Genomic DNA, 22,029 nt, shown 5'->3' on the forward strand with positions numbered 1-22,029 from the left:
TCAATGATGACGAATAGGGGGCGGACCAAACAAGCTATGTTCGCCAGAAACTATTCGCCTGCGAACCGTTCGGGACATCACTATTCCTAACACTATAGTGTTCCTTTAATTATGCATGTGCTGTGCTATGCAATTGTAATAACATTAATTTATTTGGATATTAAATTGTGACATTATTAGAATTCTTCCTTCCACCTTACCTTTGACCATCAACTGTACATAGAGACACACCCCACCGGTCAGGACTAAATTTTGCAAGCTGTGGAATGTAGTTTGCAACCTATTTGGGTAGATGAAAAAGTAATTGCTATAAGAAAATATGAGCAAATAGAAAGGAATAAAAGAGTAATACGAGAAACAGAAAATAGTTTGTGCAGATGTATGATGAGCAAACCATTCAAACCATTAAGTAATGTTTACACAATGAAACAGTTCATCTAAACAAACGGAAACAGATGTGAAAGTTAAATGTTTTCTCCTAATTTGAAGTCTATTTTATTGCCCTAAAACTTGGCAAATGTTGTAAGAGAATGTCATATTTTAATATGGAGAAATATTAAGTGAGAAATGTTGCAATTTAAAACCTTTAGACTTAATTGATGGCGACACAGTGGAATCATCATTTGTAATTACTGCAATGTTTCCAAATTATATGGCAGAGTGGTTCTGTAGAATATGTCAACAATCCACTTTTTCTGATTAAATTGCTTATTAAATGTTTATCTTTAAACTATGCCCCATTTCAAATACACTCACCAACATGATTCTTATACCACATGTAAATCTCATCACTAGGGATGCCAGATGACCTTTGATTTTCCTGGACACATATCATGTTTTTATGTCGATGGGCAGCGCAAGAAAAGAGCTGCCCTGTTTGCACTCTTCATACGTTGCAGGATATCTTATCAAAGGTTTGTTTTCAATTGCTGTCCATCAATATGAATTAGTGATATGTGACCAGAAAAAAAGGTGGACATGACAGCCCTATCACTGGTAAAGTTAAAGGGACACTGTAGCCACAACTTCATCTTATTGAAATTGTTATATTTTCTGCAATCATGTCCCCTCATCCTACCCCCAAAACCCAATATTAAGCTAAGTGAAAAGCTTGGAAGCACAGCTTCAAGACACGTTTTCAAGCCCACTGGTTATGAGAGCTGGGAATCTTACTTCTCGACTCTCATACTGTAACATCATGGTGTAGACATATCATTATTGCTGGTGTAAGACAAAGTTCAGGCATTTTATTTTTCCTCCACAGAGGGTCATGTTATTGAATAATGACTGTAAGATAGTCTGGGAAAGCAACTGACAAGTAATAAGAGAAGCAAAGATGGGCTCAGAGCTCCCTGAGCATGTCACTGCCATATCCACTCTACCACTCAAAAGTTCATTTTCCATGATATTTCGCTTTTAAGAATATAATTGGAATAGCCATCTTATCTTCAATTTTCCTACATGTGGTTTGTTTTTATTTCCCATAGAAACATTTTTGTATACATACACACATATATGTGCATCAATAAATTGCAAAGCAACATCATTAGATCGGCTTCTCTCATCTTTGTATATTCAGCAAGATCCCAATGGTGACATCGCTGCTTGCCAAGTTTTTTTCAATTTTGAATTTTACCATAAGATAAAGTAGTTCTTACTTACCAAGTCGATATAAATAACATGTTCATAGATTTACCTTAAACTTAGAAAAGTATGACTAGTAAAGCATTGCGGCTCAGGAAAGATAAGTGCAGTGTGTGCTTTATGTTTACCTCTCCGTTCTGTATGCTTTGAGCATTTTCATATAAGCTTTTCACTTGCCATGTGAACTGTTCAAAGTCGGGAATCACAAACTTCTTGCAGACTACCTGTGTCAGGAGAACAATGTTGCTCTGAACACACCTGGAGGCAGAAGAGAATTAAACATAAAAAATAGTTTGGGAATCTAAAGGTTTCTGGCTAGTGAATGTGGGGAGGATTTGTAAGTAAGGAAACAAGTTACTTGTGAAAGACTTCTCGATCCATGGTGGCTCCTTTGATGGATTCTTGACGCACAATATGACGCAGAATGCCCATGCAATCCTTCAGTCGGGGGTCTGATGTTAGCAAGCCATTTGCTTTCAGTGTCTGTAAGGAGGCATGAGAAATGGTCACGTGAGTATGAAGAGGGTCTGAGTTGGATGCTTACTTATTTTTCCATGTGCCAAGGTGTGTGTGTGAGTGTGCTGGCAGGGATTTTTCCTATATACAAATGTATATACGCACGCAAGGTGAACATTTATTGAAAGACAAAAGGGATTTATTTTGTATTTATCACATTAAAAAAAAATAATAATAATTTAAGTTTAATTATCAACAAAATTTTGCTTAAAAATAATGAGACTACAAAATACTGCATAACATTAATAGGATTATTAACTCAATTCAACAGAATGAAGTGAGTTGAAAATCAAGCTGCAAGATTAAAGCCAAAATAAGTGATTTGGAAATAATTCTCGCCACTCAACTTTAGGCACAGCTTGATTATTTTAGCCTGAATATTTCAGTTTTGCTGTTTAATGAATAAAGCCTAGAATTTTTGCTTGACTGATATAAATAATCATTTGACACAAAGGTATGGGTAAGTACCTAAAACGTAAATGAACCTGCCTAACATTTGGCACACACCACGGCTACATTCAATGTCAACTTCTATTAGTTGACCATGTGTACTTTTAGCTTCTGGTGAGTATAGATATTTGAGTAAAGCTCATGAAAAATGGGAGCAAAAATAAAAGTGTCGACTTGGAAAATTAGGAACAAAATCTTGAGCTTGTAGAAAATCCCACTAATATTTTGTCTATAAAACACAGAATATTCCCTAAATATATTCCCTAAATAATTCCAGCAAGAACATTAGAAAGGACAGCTATATTCAACCAAAACATTCTCACATTTATGAATTTGTTGACTGGAAGTCGCTCCTGTCCTTCAGATATAGTATAAAAAAGTAGGTTACTGAGACGCTGCAGCATTGAACTACTGGAAATTCTAGAATGGAAAAATAACAGATACAAAAGTTAGCAAACTCATGCTATGAATACACCTTCCTTCAGTTTTCATTGATTTGTCACTCGTTTGGCCATGTTTAAGCAGCGGCCATATGTCTTTTTCCTAGGATACAAACATTACACTTCACAGGAGTTTTGAGAGCTAGAACGAACCAAATGTGACTAACTCTACAGTTAAGAAGAGGGACCGTTTTACTAAACCAGTGCTTTCACAAAGTTTATAAAAAGGGGAAAGAAATACACACCACAAGAGCTGGCTTTCTATTTTGTTTTCATTAGTTTGCCTATGCCCTGGGATGCTCACACATTTAAAGTGATCCTATAGTGCCAGGACAACAAAGCTCTATTCCTGGCACTACAGGTCCCTACAGTGCCCCCCTCCCTCGCGCCCCTCCTCCCACAGGGCTGAAGGAGTTAAAACCCCTTCAGACACTTACCTGAAACCAGCGCTGATGTGCCTCAGTGCTGATTCAGGCTTTGCCCACGCTCCTCCCCCGCAGAAGAGAAGACCTAATGCACATGCGCAGCAATGGCAGCGCTTGCATTAGGATTTCCCCATAGGAAAGCATTAATTAATGCTTTCCTATGGGGAAAACTCTGACGCTGGAGGTCCTTATGCAGAGTGTGAGGACATCCAGCGTCAGATAACGGACCAAAGTTCTGTTTCGATTCTGTAAGCCCTCTGGTGGCTGTCTGGTAGACAGCCACTGAGGGTAGACTTAGAGCTGCAATGTAAACATTGCAGTTCTCTGGAACTGCATGTTTTACATTGCAGCATAAGGTGCAAAAGGGACACAGCACCCAGACCACTTCAATCAGCTGAAGTGGTCTGGGTGCCCACAGTGTCCCGTTAAGCCCTGACGTGCTGTGCGCTCACAGTTTGTGCAATGAGAAGCATCACACCAACACAGTTTATTCACTGAAATGCTCTGCACCCCAATTATGTTATCTTAGTTATGTCTGCAATTGTATCTAAACAAGAAATGGACATACACTGGTTAAAAAAATGGAAATTACATCACACAAGACATGTTATCTAATTTATACTAAATTAACCGTGCGTGAACATGTGTAAATTATATTATTTGTAGTCATAAACCAACACACCATTATCTGAATTGTCATGCAATCCTAATTGAAACCTTGTTTCCCTGCTGGGATCTCCTTTATTTCTAGACATAATGTCACTGACTTTAAGACAGTGGAAATTACAGGTTCAAAAGCTCTTTTAATCTTAAAGGTACCATATTGACGTAAATTCTGAAATCTGTATGTGGAAAGGAGCTCTCATCTGTGTTTTAGGTGTATTCTGGGTAAAAAGCAAAGGAGATTTTATCACCAAAACTAACTGGAAAACAAAAAAATAAAAGGGATATTATTGGCACAAAAATACTGTGATCTTAGACACAAGAGAAACCAAAACAAGCTTAACAAAGCAGTCACATGCAGGGAGGTGTGACTAGGGCTGCATAGACAAAGTGATTTAACTCCTAAATGGCAGAGAATTGAGCAGTGAGAATGCAAGGGCATGATCTATACACCAAAACCACTTCATTAAGCTAAAGTCGTTTTGGTGACTGTAGTGTCCCTTTAATGAAGCAGTTTATGTCCGTAAACCATGCCCCTGCAGTCTCACTGTTCAATGTTTTGCCATTAGGGAGTTAAATCACGTTTGTTTCTGTTTATGTAGCACTAGCCACATCTCCCCTGACTGTTACTCACACAGCTAGCATAGAAAATGGTTTTGCGACGGGCGTGGCCTGGACACCGAGCGAAATGGCAGCATAGACGGTGAGCTCCCCACAGGCTTTGCTTTTAACCTCGCCGAGCTCAGTGTCGAGTGCAATAATGGGTAAATCTAACAGGGCATCACAGGCCGCCAAACCCGCCCGGCCCCCCCCAGAGGGGGTCCCCGGCCCCGTCTATCAGACACTACCTTACCACGCCGGCCGATCTCGCCTCACAGGCCTCAAACGACTCTGAGGCCGCGGACCTCACCCAGACGTCTACCGGGGGAGATGGTCCGGCCCCTTGGGGGACACCAACAATGCCTCCGGACTGGATGAAGATGATCAGCAACATCCCTACGAAGGCGGACCTGAAGGAGGCAAACCAGGCCCTGCAACGATCCATCACGGAGGAGCTGCACGCCATGAGGGAGGACCTGCAAGGCCTCAACCATAGAGTCTCGCAACTCGAGGCGGACTCCGACCACGTGCAGGCAGTGCAGGCGGCGACCTCGGACACCACTACCAAGCAAGCAAACCAGCTTAAGCAAATGGCACATCATATCGAAGACCTCGATAATAGAGGCAGAAGACAAAATATTAGAGTGCGGGGCGTCCCTGAGAGCGCCGCAAACCCGGAACCAATACAAGAGATCCTGACTGGCCTCTTTAATAAAATCTTGGGGAGATCTGAGGCCTCTACAATAGAGTTCGTACGAGCACACAGGGCCCTACGCCCTAAGGGGACGCCTGAAGACCCCCCCAGAGATATTGTTTGCTGTCTTGCTAACTACCCACTGAAGGAAGAGATTCTACAGCGAGCTAGGGAGATGGATCGAATACCGCTAAACGGAGCCCTGATCCAGCTGTTCCCGGATCTCTCCCCGGCAACACTGGCCTATCGCAGGGCCATGCGCCCACTCACAAAGATCCTGCAGACCAACAAGCACCGCTACCGCTGGACCTTTCCGACTGGCTTACAGGTCTTCACGCCGGCGGGCCCCTTTCTGGTGCGAGAAGCAGGGGATCTGCCGGAGCTGACCCGGGAGCTGCAGCTTCCACCGATCCAAATGCTATGGCCAGACCCGCTGGCTTTTTACCTGCCGGCCCCTGCGGCTCCACTGCCCCAGCAGAGAATACAGAGACAACGAAGGGGCCGCCAACAAGCGATGCGCCCGTCCGGGGCCTCCGCATGACTTTCAAGGTATGCAGCCCGACCCCTAGATGCAATGGCCCACTAGCACCCAACCGCCAAACCCCATGCTGCCCATAGTTCTTCATTGACTCCCCCGAAACCATCAGGGCCCCAGACGAAGAGCCTGACCCGGCCGGGCCTGCCTTCCCACACTGACACTATTGGCAGATCACTGGAGCCCCACTATGCCATCTGGGGGCCACCCCGCAGGGGAGGGATGGGACGCTGCACCAACCTCCAAGCTTTTCCGGGGAACCGGGACTGACGGGGCTGCGGAGCTACTTTTGGGGAGGGGGGTTCGGGGAGCTGGGAGGGACTGAGGTGATTTACAGCAGAACGATGTACGGGGGTCTGTGCCCCCGGCCGGGCCTGGTCGGGGGGCCCCCCGCCCTGGCGCGTGATGACCCAGGCGGGAGAGCGCGCCTGGGGGGGGGGCGCCCGGCCTGGCCGGGGGGGGGGCCCGGGCTCCCGGAGAAATATTGGTAAGCACTAAAAGCTGGCTCGGGGGGTGGGGGGGGGGGCGGGTTCACGGGCACATGATGTCGGCCTGGAGTCGGGCCTGAGATGTGGCAAAGTTTACTTGCATGGTTTTTACAAGCAACAAATAAGTAGAATTGTTTGAAATGTGCAATGTAAAAGGCTCCACTTGCCGAAACTAGGCGCCTCCATGTAGACTATATATGATTAGATCTCTCTCCAACATGCAATTGTAGTATGGCACCTCCCCAGTGACGCAGTGTTGTATTGAAATGGGGGGGCCGGGGCCGAGGTGATGCACGGCATGGTGACGGACGGGGGTCCGTGCCTCTGGCCGGGCTGGGCCGGGGGGTCTCCCGCCTTGGCGCGTAACGACCCGTGCAGGAGAGCGCGCCGGGGGGGGGGGCTGCCCGGCCTGGCTTGGGGGGGCCCGGGCCCCCGGGGAGGGAAATGTAAATGTTGATGTGAATTGTGCAATGTGAAACGCTCCATACATTGAAAATGGGCGCCTCCATTTAGATTGTGTATGACTGTATAGCCATCTGGTGTGAGCTTGCGGTGTTGCACCTCCTCGGTTGCTCTATGCTACATTAAACTGGGGGGCCGGTGTGATGTGCAACTTGTCGATGTACGGGGGTCTGTGCCTCTGGCCGGGCTGGGCCGGGGGGTCCCCCATCCCTGGCGCGTGACGACCAGTGTAAGAGAGCGCGCCTGGGGGGGGGGGGGGCTGCCCGGCGTGGCCTGGGGGGGGCCCGGGCCCCCGGGGAGAGATATGTTGGTGGGCCCAGGAGGCTGATCTTGGCTAGGGGGGGGGAGGGATGGGGGGATACGGGCACATGGAGTCGGGTGGGGGATAGGGCAAAGTTTTCATGTATGTATACTTGTTTCATCTACTACGTTTTGTAGATTTAAATGTTATCTGGTTACTGTGAAGGCGCTTATACCGGCTACACATAGACCCATTAGAGACTCGACACGAAATAGAGCCACATGGTCTAGGGCCACGCTTTACGCAGCGAGGAACACCCAGGCTACTACTACACACAACAAGCCGACCGGGGATGACATGGGAAGTGTACCCCAAGACCGAAGGGACTAGTCACACGACAACCCACTCACCCGCAAGTGCTGTCACGAGACTCGTGACCTCCCTCGACCCCTGTAAAGGAGGGGATTACCGAACCCGGGAAGGGGGCCACCTCACACCCCTGGTGGGTAGGCGCCTTGCCCTGCCCGGGCAACCCACATCCTAGACAGCGCTCAGACAGACGCTGGTTCACCTCTGACAGTTTACCCATCCTTCTCCCCACCCACCCTTTCTCCCTGGACGACCCTCACCAGACCGTCACCCTGGGGTCCCCTAATAGACCCACTGGGGCAATCCGCCAATCAGACCTCCGTATTGCAACTATAAACGCAAAGGGGCTTAACAAACCCGAGAAGCGCACAGGCGCACTAAGAGACTTCCACAGATCTAGGCTAGACGTGGTCTATATTCAGGAAACGCACTTCAAAGAGGGGCTACGGCCCAAACTGACTAACCATAGATATACCAGGGGATATTACAGCGACTATAAGGAAAACAAATCGAGAGGGGTAGCCACACTGATACATAAACGGATACCTTTCCGTGAAACCGAAACCATGACTGACCCGGACGGGAGATACCTGTTCCTAAAGGGCACCATAGCTGAGACCACATATACACTCGCAAACATATATGCCCCTAATCAGAGGCACTACACGTTCCTCAAGCGCACGCTCCGCAAATTGCAATCCTTCACGGAGGGCATCCTGATCTTGGGCGGGGACTTTAACCTGACACTAGATCCTAAATGGGATTCGTCCTCCGGATCATCCAGGGTCCCAACGCAACACCTAGCACACATAAAAGCATTATTGAAACGCTCGCAGCTGATCGATTGCTGGAGAGCCCACCATCCGGACGAGAGGAACTATACCTTCCTATCTCAGCCCCATAACACATACTCGCGACTAGATTATTTTTTCACGTCACACCATCACCTTGCCCTGGTGAAGACAACTGAGATAGGAACAGCGACATGGTCTGACCACGCACCGGTTTCCCTCACTCTTTCCTCTCCATTGTTTCGGCCAAAGGTATCTAAATGGAGATTAAATGACTACTTACTCTCCCTACCAGACGCCCGATCAGAGACTGAAGAGATCCTACAGGAGTACTTCGCGACTAACACCCCAGACCAAACGTCACCCACATATATATGGGAGGCACACAAATGCGTGGTTAGGGGTCACTTTATGCACAAGGGGTCCCAACTTAAGAAACAGAGAGAGGCTCACCTCGCGTCCCTGATACAGGACATACAGGCAGCCGACGAGAATAACAAAAGGGATAGCCTCCCCACACACCGGGCTAAGCTACTTCAGTTAAGAAGGGAACTCTCCACAGTCCTGAATGCCAGCCACCATAGAGAAGCGGCCAGACAAAAAGCATTTTTCGAGGCACATAGTAACAAAAGTGGGACATTATTAGCAAGAATGCTGGCTAAGCGTAGGCAGCTGACGTATATAGACAGAATCAAGGACGGGAAGGGAATAACACACCGCCTGCCCGCTGACATACACAGGATCATACGCTCATACTACAAAGACCTCTACTCCATACCGAGCCCACAAGACACACACTCCCGGGCCAACCTCATGACCCGGATAACTGAATTTCTACAAGACAACACGCACACTAAATTAGAACAAGACATCGCGGACATTCTAGATGAACCCATTACTGTTGAGGAAATTGGGAGGGCAGTACGGGCCTCCAAACTGGGCAAAAGCCCGGGTCCAGATGGCCTCCCACTGCGCTACTATAAAAGCTTCGCGGGGATCCTATATGCGCCAATGCTGTCCTCTTTTAACGCAATCCGGGAGGGACACCACCTACCCCCGCAGTCTCTACGCGCACACGTCACACTCATCCCAAAAGAAGGGAAGGACAGCGATTACTGTAACAACTATAGGCCCATTTCCCTAATTAATAGCGACACAAAGCTCTTAGCGAAGATCCTGGCATCCCGCCTGCAGCCGCACGTGCCTGCCCTGGTGCACTCGGACCAGGTGGGGTTCGTGCTGGGAAGGGAGGCCAGGGATAACACTATTCGGGCATTGTCAATAGCCCACGGGAGGGCGGGGGGTGACGGGGACCTTCTCCTGCTATCCACGGACGCGGAGAAGGCCTTCGACAGGATTGGGTGGACCTACCTGTTTCAGGTCCTCACGCACCTTGGCTTGGGAACACACATGAGAGGATGGATTGAGGCACTCTATAGGCAACCCACAGCCCAGATACTAGTGAACGGGATCCCCACAGATGACTTCACTATTCAAAACGGCACAAGGCAGGGCTGTCCCCTGTCACCAATCCTTTTCGTCCTAGCACTCAAACCTTTCCTACAAGCAGTTAGATCAAACCAGGACATCACAGGGATAAATAGGGGCACCACACAGCACAAGGTCGCGGCTTACGCCGACGACCTTCTCTTCTTTGTCACTAGGCCTGAAATCTCCCTCCCGAATATTGTTAAAGCCTTCAGGGATTACGGAGAGATTTCGAACATGAAAATTAACTTTACCAAATCATACATCCTTAACATATCCATACCTCACCGACGGGAAACACACCTACGCCAGAGCTTCTCATTCCAATGGGCAGATTCTAAAATTAAATATCTGGGAATCTGGCTCACAAGACACAGCGCGGACCTTTTCTCAGCAAACTTTTCCCAGATGCTGGCCACACTTAAGAGAGACGCAGGGGAATGGTCATACCCCCACATCTCATGGTTCGGCCGAGTCCAGGTTATTAAAATGAACTTCTTACCTAGGCTACTATACCTGATGCAGACAATACCCTTACGCATCCCTAGGACATACTTCACGACCCTACACAGGACCATGAGAGAATACGTATGGAATGGGAAGAAACCTAGGTTAAAATTCTCACAACTCACACAACCCAGGGACAAGGGAGGCATGGCACTACCAGACTTTCACCTATACTACATAGCTTCCCATCTCCTTAGAATAGTAGAATGGTCAAAACATAACGTCCACAAACAATGGAAATCAGTAGAGGAAGCAGACCTCCAGATCCCCATAGCACTGGCCCCATGGCTACCCAGAGGGAGACGAGGCCAGACACCCGCGTACATAGGGAACACCCTGCAAGTATGGCACAGCATAGCGGACAAAGCGAGCCTGACCCCATACCCATCGCCTCTACTCCCCCTGACACATAACACGGACTTTCCACCGGGACTAGACCCACTGACCCTTAGGTGCATCCTCCCGGACCAACTACCCCGGCTCCACCACGTCCATACGACAGCAGGCCGGAAGACCCTCACAGATCTCACGGGAGACCGACCCCCATCTTTCATTCAATCATTCACGTACGCGCAACTGACAAGCTATCTCCAGACCCTACCCCAAGGTAGAGCCCTAAGGCGCACCCCCACGGAATTCGAGCAGATATGCCTCGACCCAGAACCACTCACACACGGGATATCCAAACTATACTGCTTGCTACAAAGACAGATCCCGATAGAAACGCCTAGGTTTAAGGGAAAATGGGAAAAGGCCCTGAACCAAAAATTTAGCGAGGGGGAATGGGACAAAATCTGCACACTGACACACCACTGCGCAGTGTTCAGCAGGTACCAAGAGAGCGCATATAAATTGCTCACGCAGTGGTACCGCACCCCGGACGCCTTACACGACATATACCCAGACCAGGACGCACAATGCTGGCGATGCGGGACAGGTACGGGGACACACATGCACATATGGTGGTCCTGCGAAAAGATACAACCCTTTTGGAGAGGGATACACAAGCTAACTCAGAGATTCACAGACCACCCTCCACCCTTTGAACCGGCAGCTATGCTCCTACACCACACTACGATACCTAGCAATACCTACAAACGCTCAATGACCATAAGGATTTTAAATATTGCCAAGCAACTCATCCCCATGCACTGGAGGGATACCGAGCCCCCTACCCTCAGGGAATGGTTTGCGAAAATGGAGGACCTCAGGGTGACGGAAGACTTACACCTGACGGCCACGGATAGGGCACAGCGATACCTAGACACCTGGACACACTGGATCCTGACGACCTCAGGAGCTAAATTCCTGGAAACACTAGACTAATAGCCCCAACGAAGCTCACATTAGGAAGCTAAACCTGACGACCGAACCCCGACAATTGACCCCCGGGGGATACCCCCCCCTCCCTTCCTCTCCCTCTCCCCCATCCACCCACCCCACCCTCCACCGACGGACACTGGACAGAAGTATTAGCGGAGTCACACGTGAACCTCCGCCCACCCTAGTACCAAAACACTGGAAGCTATCAAATAAAGGCTAGGGTACCAAGACATGGTCTTCCAACTACACAAAGCCTAAGACACTGTACACGGCGAAAGTGTGTAGCGCTACACTCACCTTTTGAACTGCCATAGAATATGTCAATCTAGCGTAGCATATTTCTGGTTATTGTACATAACTGTTCACTTGTCTTGCATAATTAGCCTCTGCGTAGGCAACTAAGTGCTTTTTCATTGCAATGTTATATGCTACATGTTACTATGTCAACAAAATAAATAAATCGAATTTAAAAAAAGAAAATGGTTTTGCTTTCAATCAGATGTAAACCTACTTTAGAAGTGTTTATCTCCTGCTTTGTAAATGTTATTTTAATCACACACCCAATGCTCCTGCAGGGTCTTGAAGGCCATTAACAGAGTAATGTAAACATTAGATATCTTGTTACAGAAAGTGTTTAGGAAGGCTGTGTAAGTCACATGCATCTCAAAATGATTTAAATGGCAGGAAATTGAGTAGTGAGATTGCATGGGCATGCAGTATACACAAAAACTGCTTCTTTAAGCTAAAGTTGTTTTGGTGGCTATAGTGTCTCTTTAAACCCATAATTTGACTAGTTACTTATTTTCTGTATATTCAAACATATTTTTCATTTTTGTTACATACAAAAATGTTGCATCATTCAGCGAATACTATTGCCAATGGAATTTTGAGTACCCAAAGCGAACATAGCCAAGGACACTATATGGGAAATTTAGAGAAAAGGGCAGATGATGTGGAAATATTCCTGGCTCCTGTTTTCTCACTTTGTATTGCTTTTGGACAAAATACTTGTAAAATGTACAAATACATCACTGTATTTTTATGTGTACCTTGTTACAAAAGTCCTCTATCTTGCAGATCAGGTATTTTGGTAAAAAAAAAAATACAAATTGGCAAATGCTCGATCAGCTCTAAATACCAATAAACAAGCTATAAGCTGCTATCCCACTGGTACAGAACCCCAGCCGCGCTACACCGTTTGATGGTGGGACGCTGGATAATGTTGGAGGTGCAGAGCAGGGGGCGGGGACATGCTCCATGTGTGGTGGTCGTGCCCGGCCATCACCCCCTTCTGGACAATGATGCACAACAAGATGAGAGAAATCACGGAGTCGGACATACCCTTCCAGTCGTTCTCCATGCTCCTCCACCACACAGATCAGTCCCTGACCAAACACCTCCTCAAGGCGGTTATTCCCTTATCTCCACATACTGAAAAAAAGACAGGGGTGCCATCCCTCCACCAATGGGTAGACAGGGTGTGCGAGATACACTCAATGGAGTCGCTGACTGCAGCCCTCCACGACTGCTCGGAGGCCTGCACTAGAACTTGGACCTCTTGGCTGTTATACATAACCAACAACGGGACACGCAAGTAAAGACCTTCCATTCTGCCCCCTCCTCCCAACCCCCCCAACCTCCATATCTCCTCCCCTCCCCCCCAACAATTACATTTTTTTATAAAAAATGTTATACATATTTTTTTCCTTCTTCTCTCCTTCTCCTCTTCCTCTCTCTCTTCCCCTTTCCCTCCTTCTCCCCTGACCCTTTCTATCTCCACCCCCCCCCCCTCCTGCCTCTCCTCCCTCCACTCACACAGAGCCAGATGGCGACAGACACCAGCAACACAGTGATCTCGACCTCACACGACCAAACCCCGACCTAATGCCCACCTGACCTTACCTCCTACAACTCACTACTCAGGCTAGAACCTAAATGCAGTAAGACACGACGCACAATTTCATACAACCTTCTTGTACGTGGTATGCAAGGCGCAACAGAGAGATTGACCCTCCCTCCTACCAGTGGCACTCTCTTGCTCGAGGTGCTAGACAGGTACATGCAGGCTTGGATACAATAGTGTAACCCAAGTGAACGTTATGTGTTTCCCGATGTCTCTACACTTGTTTAGTACGCATGACTGTAACCTATCTGCTTATCCTATATGTACTCTTTATTACTTGTAACCACTATTCTAAAACCTTTCAATAAAAACGAGATTTCCAAAAAAAACAAAAAACAAATTGGAATTTCCACACATCCCTAGATCTGTCTGCAGCAAGTCTGTTACTGTGTCTTCCAAAATCAATCTTCATTAGTCAATGGTTCTCTATAATACCAAGCTAGAAAGGAATAGGACCTATACTTAATGGAACAGTTTAGGCACCATAACAAGTTACAAATGAAGTAGCTATGGTGCCAAAAAGCCACCATGTGTTTCCTCATACCGTAAGGGTTAAATAGTTTTTTCGAATGATTTAACCCCACAGGTTGTCTCCAGCATTGATCCTTAGGTCCTCCAGGCGTCATCTGCCTTCGCAATCTGAGCTCCAGGAAACGCAGTAAGCTGACTACTCTAGCCAATCAGCGATGCCCCTGCCTAATGGCACTCTGCACTTCCTGTAATTCAGATTCAGAAGCCAGATGCCGCTTAAGGGACCTGGAGGTAACTTTTTGGGTTAATTGGTTTAACACCTTAAGGTAAGAGAGCATCCAGGGGCCTCCTGGCATCACAACAACTTAATTTAGATGAAATTATTATGTTGACCAGAACTGTTTATTTAAAGGTTTTATCCTGATTGTATAAGCTGGGGCAATGTGCATATTAGATCAACTATGTAAGCCTGTTTTATGGCGATATGAATCATTAAAGGCTAAAAGCACCATCTAGCCCCCCCCCCCCCTCCCATTTGGCCACCATAAATATAGTAAAATCTTACTTGTATTCCAGTCTGCTGCTTCTGGCTCTGCCCCAATCTGCCTGCTTGGTTGACATAATCAGAAGTGTTGAACAAAAGCCAATCACAATGCTTTCCCATAGGATTGGCTGAGACTGTCAAGGAGGCAGATAAATGGCAAAGCCAGCACAAGCCAAACACATCCTTTGCCAATCAGCGTCTCCATGGAGAGGGTGGAGACACTAATGGAAGTGCTGAACACTGGAAGCACCTCTAGTAGCCATCTGAGGAGGGACCAGTGGAGGTATCACTAGGCTGTAATGTAAACACAACATTTTCTCGGAATAATCAGTAGTTGTTCTGGTGACTATAGTGTTCCTTTAAAGGAATTCTATAGTGTAAGGAATACAAAGCAAAGTCAAAGGATTTGGCGGGTTGTGACGTCATTTGAAGGAACATGATCTATACACCAAAACTGCTCCAGTAAGCTAAAGTTGTTTTGGTGTCTATAGTGTCCCTTTAAATTAAAAGTGCGCTTTGACTACTACAACAAATATTGGTGATTATGGTACTAGAAGGCTATATGCACTATCCCCCTCACCACTCGAAAATAGTTTAACTAAAACCCAAAGGTCCCCGAGGCACCCAGAGAATACCCGTTGCTCAGTGTAGTATTATTGTAGAATTTACACTTCTCCATCAGCAGATATCAATTTCATTCACATTTCATTGACAGACTCTGGACTTGACAGAGCAGAAGTGTATTATCCGCATGGTGGTTAACCCCTTAAGGACACATGACATGTGTGACATGTCATGATTCCCTTTTATTCTAGAAGTTTGGTCCTTAAGGGGTTAAAGAAGGGAGGGAATATTGGTGTCCCAGGAGAGGACTGCTTGTTTGTCAAACTGATTTTTTGTCAAGATTAATGATTTCATAGTGGGTGGGTTGGGCCACAGTGTCTGTCCCACCTCTGTAATGTTTATCAGTGTTGGGTAAATTCAATAGCATTTATTCAAGTTTTGTGTGTCTGATTTTGTTTAGTTTAGCAGAGGAACAGATCTAACAGAAAAAAAAACATTCCTTCACTACCAAAATTGTCAAGAGACAATTGCTACAGAACTGTTTAACTACACAGTTATTCTAAGCATCATAACCACTACAGTCCGCGGTTATGACGAATTATGTTAATATTTTTTCAAATAAAAAAATATGCATGGAAGTGAATGGGTTACGGCACGTTACAGTAAGTACACCTTCCTTTGAATATGTCATCTCTTACAATTTGTTAAACACTGACTTAAAAACCTTTAAAGGGGGCGGGGCCGGCCGCCGTGCTGAACGGACGCACAGAGGAAGAGCTCCTGAAAATCTCCTAACTTTAAGCTCCTAATAAGCCTGCAAAACTATCACCCGACGACTGACAGCTTCCCACCGGTGCAAGAAGCAGCCCTGGTCCCGAGGAGAGGCTTGCCGCGAGGTTCTAGTCCCTCGGTGGGGCGATCCACGTCAAGGTGGTGAGTGGGGTGGACGGCCGCTGCCCAGCTATCCTGCCCACCAGCGGAACGGCTGAACCGGGAAGCTAGGGGGTCCGGCCCTGTCCCCCCCCCCCCCTGGGCCGGCGGGGGTGATCCCGGCCCTCCACCCTGTGATCCATCGGAGCGCCACAACACCAACGAGCACCCGCTCCCAAAATGGCGGAGACCGCATGGCAAATAACCCGGGCGCGAAAACAACCGGACATACCTTCCCCTCCTGATGCCGCAATCTGCATGAAACGGCTCCAGGAATTCACACATAAGGGAAGTGTCAGAGGGTAATGACCCCGAAACGGGGCAGCGACCAGGCCCTGGTTTACCCTGCCATGCCGCTTCACCTCCTATGGGAGGGAGAAACCAACAGCCTAACTCCCTATAGTCACCATGCTGGGACTCTCCCCTCGTCTGAGATGGAAAACGGAGGGGACAGCACTCCCCCACGGAGGGAATTTTGCCTCATTAAGCAAACATCGAACAGAAGTATACCTGCTACCGGAGTCATCACGCCTTCTATCCCATCTTGGCAGGCTGCACAGCATACGGACGGGCCGCCCGACAAGCCACTACGGACCATCAACCGGCTGATACTGGACTAACAGGGGGTGGACATTTTAGACAAGTGAAACTTGTCCTCAGTCTTGATGTCACTAACATGATCTGCTTTGTAGGTTTAAGCTGCGTAAAATTTACAGATAACATGATATGCACTACTTAATTTAGCTAATCAGCCCTGGCATACTTTTGCTTATATAATCTTGGGGAACAGACCCTGAATAATGTTAACTCTTTGGTATAACTTGGTTTCCTTTTTCATATGATCGAAACATGTCATTGCATCTTAAGCTTGAATGCCAGAATAATGCTACCGTGTCTATAATACATTAATCTAAATGTCAATGCTTCAGCAATGTTTAGAGTGCTAATCACTACTTTATGCAGGTCACATCTATTACCTCTTTTATTTGTGAAACGTTGAATGCTAGAAATTGTCTAGACCTGCAGCAAACGTGTTCATATAGCTTGTTTATCTTTATATTTTTTAAAAAATGTGTAGAGACCAAACTGTCATACAAATGTACAACTATGTCAGAACTATGCTTGCATATGCTGTCGTGGCAGTGTAAGATGCATTGTTATTACTTGCACACAAAAATAAAGAATTTAAAAAAAACCAAAAAAAAAAACCTTTAAAACACAAAAACCTGCTATACGAGAAGTCACAGAAAGAGGGTCATTAGTTTCAAATTATCACACACCTACAATACACAAACTCGAAGCACCTGTTAGTGAGGCAGCACACCTTAAACAGATACAATGTTAGCAAATCACAGGGGTTTAATCAATGAACAGCAAGTTCTGGTTAATGGAAAACTGTCCTGTAACATTTAAAGGTTCCTTGAAGTTGTTATGGGGCTATACATTTTCTCTAAGTTTTAAGTCAAACTTAAATCTCTAGCTACACTGTGAATGCACAGACACACCAGTCCTTGACTCACAAATGTTTAAAAGGGCCATCAAAACAAAACCATATTGGTTATGGGGACCTGTCCTGTTATCTGCCCTTCACTATTTTACTATTTCTAGGGTTAAGGTTAGAATATTAATTGAGAGAGGCTGAAGTAGTTCCTAACCCTAATTTTAAACATCGCCTTAACCCTAAATGTCCTCTTATCTGCACTCCATTATTTCTTTTATTTCTTATGGTTAGAATAATAATTGAGTGAGGCTAATGGCTAAACGGTTTTAAAACGGTTAAAAAAAAAAAAAATCAAGTTCGAAAGCAAATTAGGATTAGATACTAATTTAGCCTCACTCAATTACTATTCTAACCCTAGAAATAGTACAAATAGTGGAGGGCAGATAAAATGAAGACCCTAGAATTAGTCTAGACTACAGCTCAACCATTTGTCAACCTGCTAGTTATACATAAGGGAAAGTAGTACATGTATAACTTCAAAAATATTCATTATAATGATTTTTTTTTTTTTAAGTGGACTATAGGGGGGATTTGGACATGACAATACAATTTAAAAATATCAATTTAATCAGTAGTGGTTCTGAAGCCTACTACAGTGTCCCTGGATGGTGCTTAGACTGCATTTTTAATATTTATTTATTTATTGCTGGCATTTATAAAGCGCCAACATATTCCGAAGAGCTGTACAATTAGGGAAGAACATACAATATGCACAGACCAATACAAAAGGTAAAGAAGGCCTTCCCCGGGAGCTAAGATCTAGCCAATGAAGCTCTTTTATACAAAGTGCTTAGATAGACAGCCTATGAGCTTACAATCTAAAAGATATGATGGGGATATAGAACACACCTTTAATCATCTTCAGCCATAGTAACTTGATCTATATGCCAATATCACTGAACTCATTCAGAGCTAAACATTGAAAGGCAACCCTTCTTGACTACAACTCCCAACAAGCTCAGAAAGACACATATAGTTGATATTCATAGCAACTGGTGCAACGGTTATTTTTATGGGAAAGAGTTTGCTCCACACCTACATGACCCAAGCACCAATACAGAACAGAGATGGTTACACCCCCAACAATGCACAGAACACAGACCCAGACCCACAGTCCATGCTCACTGCTCATTGTTGTGCTGAGGAGATGGTCCATGCTCTCCTGTCTTGTAGTCAGAACCAATGTATCGGACCGAATTCTGCTCCATCCCAGAATAAGAATTCAAGAACCTTGGAAGCATCTTCATGTCGGACCTCCTTAGCCATGTGAGGATAAGCATTGTAATCTGCTCTGTATAGTGTGCACCAAAGACTCCACTCCAATATTAGCCACAGTCAAAATGTCAACAGGGACCTGTTGGGGCAACAGTTGAGAGTTTGCAAAGGTGATATTTGTAAAAGTCCCAGAGGCTCCTAGTAACCAAACCTGTGGTAAATACTATACCTGTCCCTAGGTACCTGTCCCTAGGTACACAGAGAATGCTACAGAAATCCACCTATGGGAAAAAATATCAACCTGTGATGTTGGTATGACTAGGAAAAATGAATAATTAATCCACTGAGCAATGGTCCCAGACAGACACTCGGTGCTCTCAGCACGCTGGTAACAAGTCAGTGTGAATTTCTGTTCCACATGGTCGCTTTATGGAACAGCCGGTTGTTACAGTGTAGCTATTTCAAGACAAGTAGCAAGCCTCCTGGAAATACCTTGCAGAGAGCCAATCAGGGAGAAGCAGAGGTGGGACCAGGCCAGCACTATCTCAGTCATGGTCAGGTTAGTTAGAGCATATGGAGTCTATGATCTTAGTTTGAACTCCACACACCCCCAGCATCTGTTACATCATGTGTTGCCACCTGAGAGCCCACTGTAAATTATCAACTATGTTGACGAATAGGGAACACAGATTCTTAATGGACTTGTCATTCAGTGCATAGGTTGAGACACTTTGTGAATAGCTTTAGCAACATGGAATGTAGAATTATAGGTTAAAAGACTTGCTCTAAATACTAATGACAGACATGTCCAGCATCTGTAAATAAGTCACTGATCAGAGGTGCAAATTTGTGAAACTAAATGCTTGCATTACTGTGATTGTGTCAAGGCAATGCTTGATAGTACCTGCTGAGTGCAAAAAATCAAGTGATGTTGGCAGTTCAGTCTCAAACTTTGATAAATAGTATTTTCATTTAGTATTTTACTATCAGACGATAATACAATTAACTCCAAGTATAACAACGGTTAATTAAATAAAATAATTAAGAGAGAGTTCTGAAAGTGGAGCAATCAGCAACAATATTTCAACATGTCAGAACATTTCAAGATGTCATTGGTTACCATGGTGACTGCTCCACGATTAAAAGTTCAAACCATAATCACCTCTTGACAGTGCCACATCTCCTGGATAGCTATACTATCAGCTGCCTTTCTATGCAGTGACACCTTCTCACATTGCTTCCAAATATATTACCCTCTAGGCCTAAACTAAGGGACGCTGCACAAATACTTTCCTAATGCATACCTCCCAACATCATACCTCAAGCCTTCCAAATAAATAAAGGACACTTTGATTGTAGGGGTGTGAGTGGAGGTGTGACCAGGTGTGGGGCTTTCACTGAAGTGTATATATAACTATATATACTTTTATTATTGGTAATGGTATGTAAAAAATATAATTATGCAATAAGCATATGCACATGCAGGCACAATGTCAATGACACAAGCACACAAGTTCACTAGTACACAGGCTCACAGACAGACAATCTCGTTGACACACACAAAATCACTGACACACACATACAGCATACAGGTACACACACACAAATTAGTACAGACAAAGTCTGTGACATACACACACGCTTACTGCTTACTACAGACAAACTCACTGGTATACACACAGAAGCTTACTACAGACAAGCTCACTGACACACATGAGAGCAGGGCAGGACAGGCACAGAAAGCTCCCTCCCTACAGTGCTCCCTCTGGCTGCCACAGCCTCAATACAGCCACACCAGCCCCAGCACCTCCCTCCTTACTTCCCTCTGGCTCTCACATTCCGAAGGGTAAATTATTGGGCAGACTAGATGGGCCGAATGGTTCTTATCTGCTGTCACATTCAATGTTTCTATGTTTAAATGGTATTAGGGCTGTCTGCCCGTCCCCAAGTGCTGCAGCCCACCAGGAATTTTCCCGGTATCCCGTTGGGTCAATCCAGCTCTGTGTGTATGTGTGGGGCTGCTTGTGGTTTTGTATCTGAAAGGCTGCTTGAGGAGTTGCGTATTGGATTGTCAGTGGTGTTGTGTTTGTCGGGACTGTGTTAGTGTGGGGGCTGTTTGTATTATTTGTATGAGATGGAGGCTTATTCTATGTATATCTATCTTGTCAAATATTTTCTTTATTTGAAACAATAATAATAAACAATTGTAACATTGAAACGTTCAATAATAGATAAAATGAACACTATATAGGTATTGACCTAAGCAAAAATAATCATAGTAACAGTAATGATAATGACAAAAAATAACTGGGTAAAAAGGTGTAAAATTGCACGTCCTTACTAAGTCACTAGCAGTAGTATACAATAGAGAGAAAAAAAAGACAAATCAAATCTAAACAAAACTTGTTGTTTTTTTTTTTAATTCTTTATTTTTCCTTGTGCATGTAAGAACATATAACAGTTGATCTTGCAGTGCCACAACAGCGACTGCAGGCTTATCTTGAATATCGAGTCAATATGGCATGCAATTAAACAGCACATTTTTTGTTATTTTATCATGCTAAATTATCACACTATATATGAAAGGTATCTTTTTTTTTTTTTTCAAACAAGCATTTGCTGCCATTTCGGTGGTAACAAGCTTATATATATGTATACATAGAATGTTAAACAAGACAAAAACATGGCATAAGGTTAAAAGCACATTTTTAGATAAGGCGTAACAGGAAAGGATAACAGTGAAGTTAGTCACAGTGGAGTTGGTCTAGCTGTGTGGTAGTCGGTTAAGCAGTCTGTGTGATACGTTGTAGTCTACTGTGGGACTAGCTGGTTGTGGTATGGCTTGCATGCTGGGCAGTCTTGGTAGTTTACAGGCCCTACAGTAGCTTCTGTCAGCGGTGTAAGAAATATGATAGGTTCTAGCGTGGTAGGGCTTTGGGGAGTGCCGTGGTGTTGCGCTCTGCCTCAGCATGGGGACAAGAAACCCCTAACCATAGGGGTGGTGGGGGGGGGGAGGGGGTTTATGCTTGTGTGGACTATGTGTCCAGTTGGGTGTCTTTTAAGGCAACCAGTCTTAGTGGTAGGATGACTCAAGTAGTGTCAGCGGAGTAGTCCGCTCTACAGGTAACGATATAGCAACTTATAGTAAAAGGCATAATAAACGTAATAAACATGAAACAGTGGCAGTAGCGTAATATTGGAGGCTTTCTCCTTCGTTGGGATGGGGATGGTGGGAAATATCAGTCCATCTTAATCAAATCTTGGG

General features: G+C 45.4%; 1 protein-coding gene across 3 annotated transcripts in view; it reads right to left on the reverse strand.

Moving 5' to 3' along the window:
- Positions 1 to 19,158, reverse strand: part of GLS2 (glutaminase 2) — an 80,634-nt gene extending 61,476 nt beyond the window's left edge. Inside the window, exons 1-6 of one of the 3 annotated variants that reach the window (XM_063426987.1) lie at positions 19,008 to 19,158; positions 18,675 to 18,903; positions 2,934 to 3,030; positions 2,003 to 2,127; positions 1,773 to 1,902; positions 201 to 280 (exon numbers count right to left, since the gene is read on the reverse strand). In XM_063426987.1, coding sequence (XP_063283057.1) covers positions 201 to 280; positions 1,773 to 1,902; positions 2,003 to 2,127; positions 2,934 to 3,030; positions 18,675 to 18,829 — 587 coding nt within the window. In that variant the 5' untranslated portion in view covers positions 18,830 to 18,903; positions 19,008 to 19,158. The other 2 variants (XM_063427000.1, XM_063426995.1) reach the window with 2 other exon arrangements.
- Between the last annotated feature and the right edge of the window lie 2,871 nt (positions 19,159 to 22,029).

The sequence above is a fragment of the Pelobates fuscus genome, chromosome 1 (genome assembly GCF_036172605.1).
Source record: "Pelobates fuscus isolate aPelFus1 chromosome 1, aPelFus1.pri, whole genome shotgun sequence".
NCBI classification, from domain to species: domain Eukaryota; kingdom Metazoa; phylum Chordata; class Amphibia; order Anura; family Pelobatidae; genus Pelobates; species Pelobates fuscus.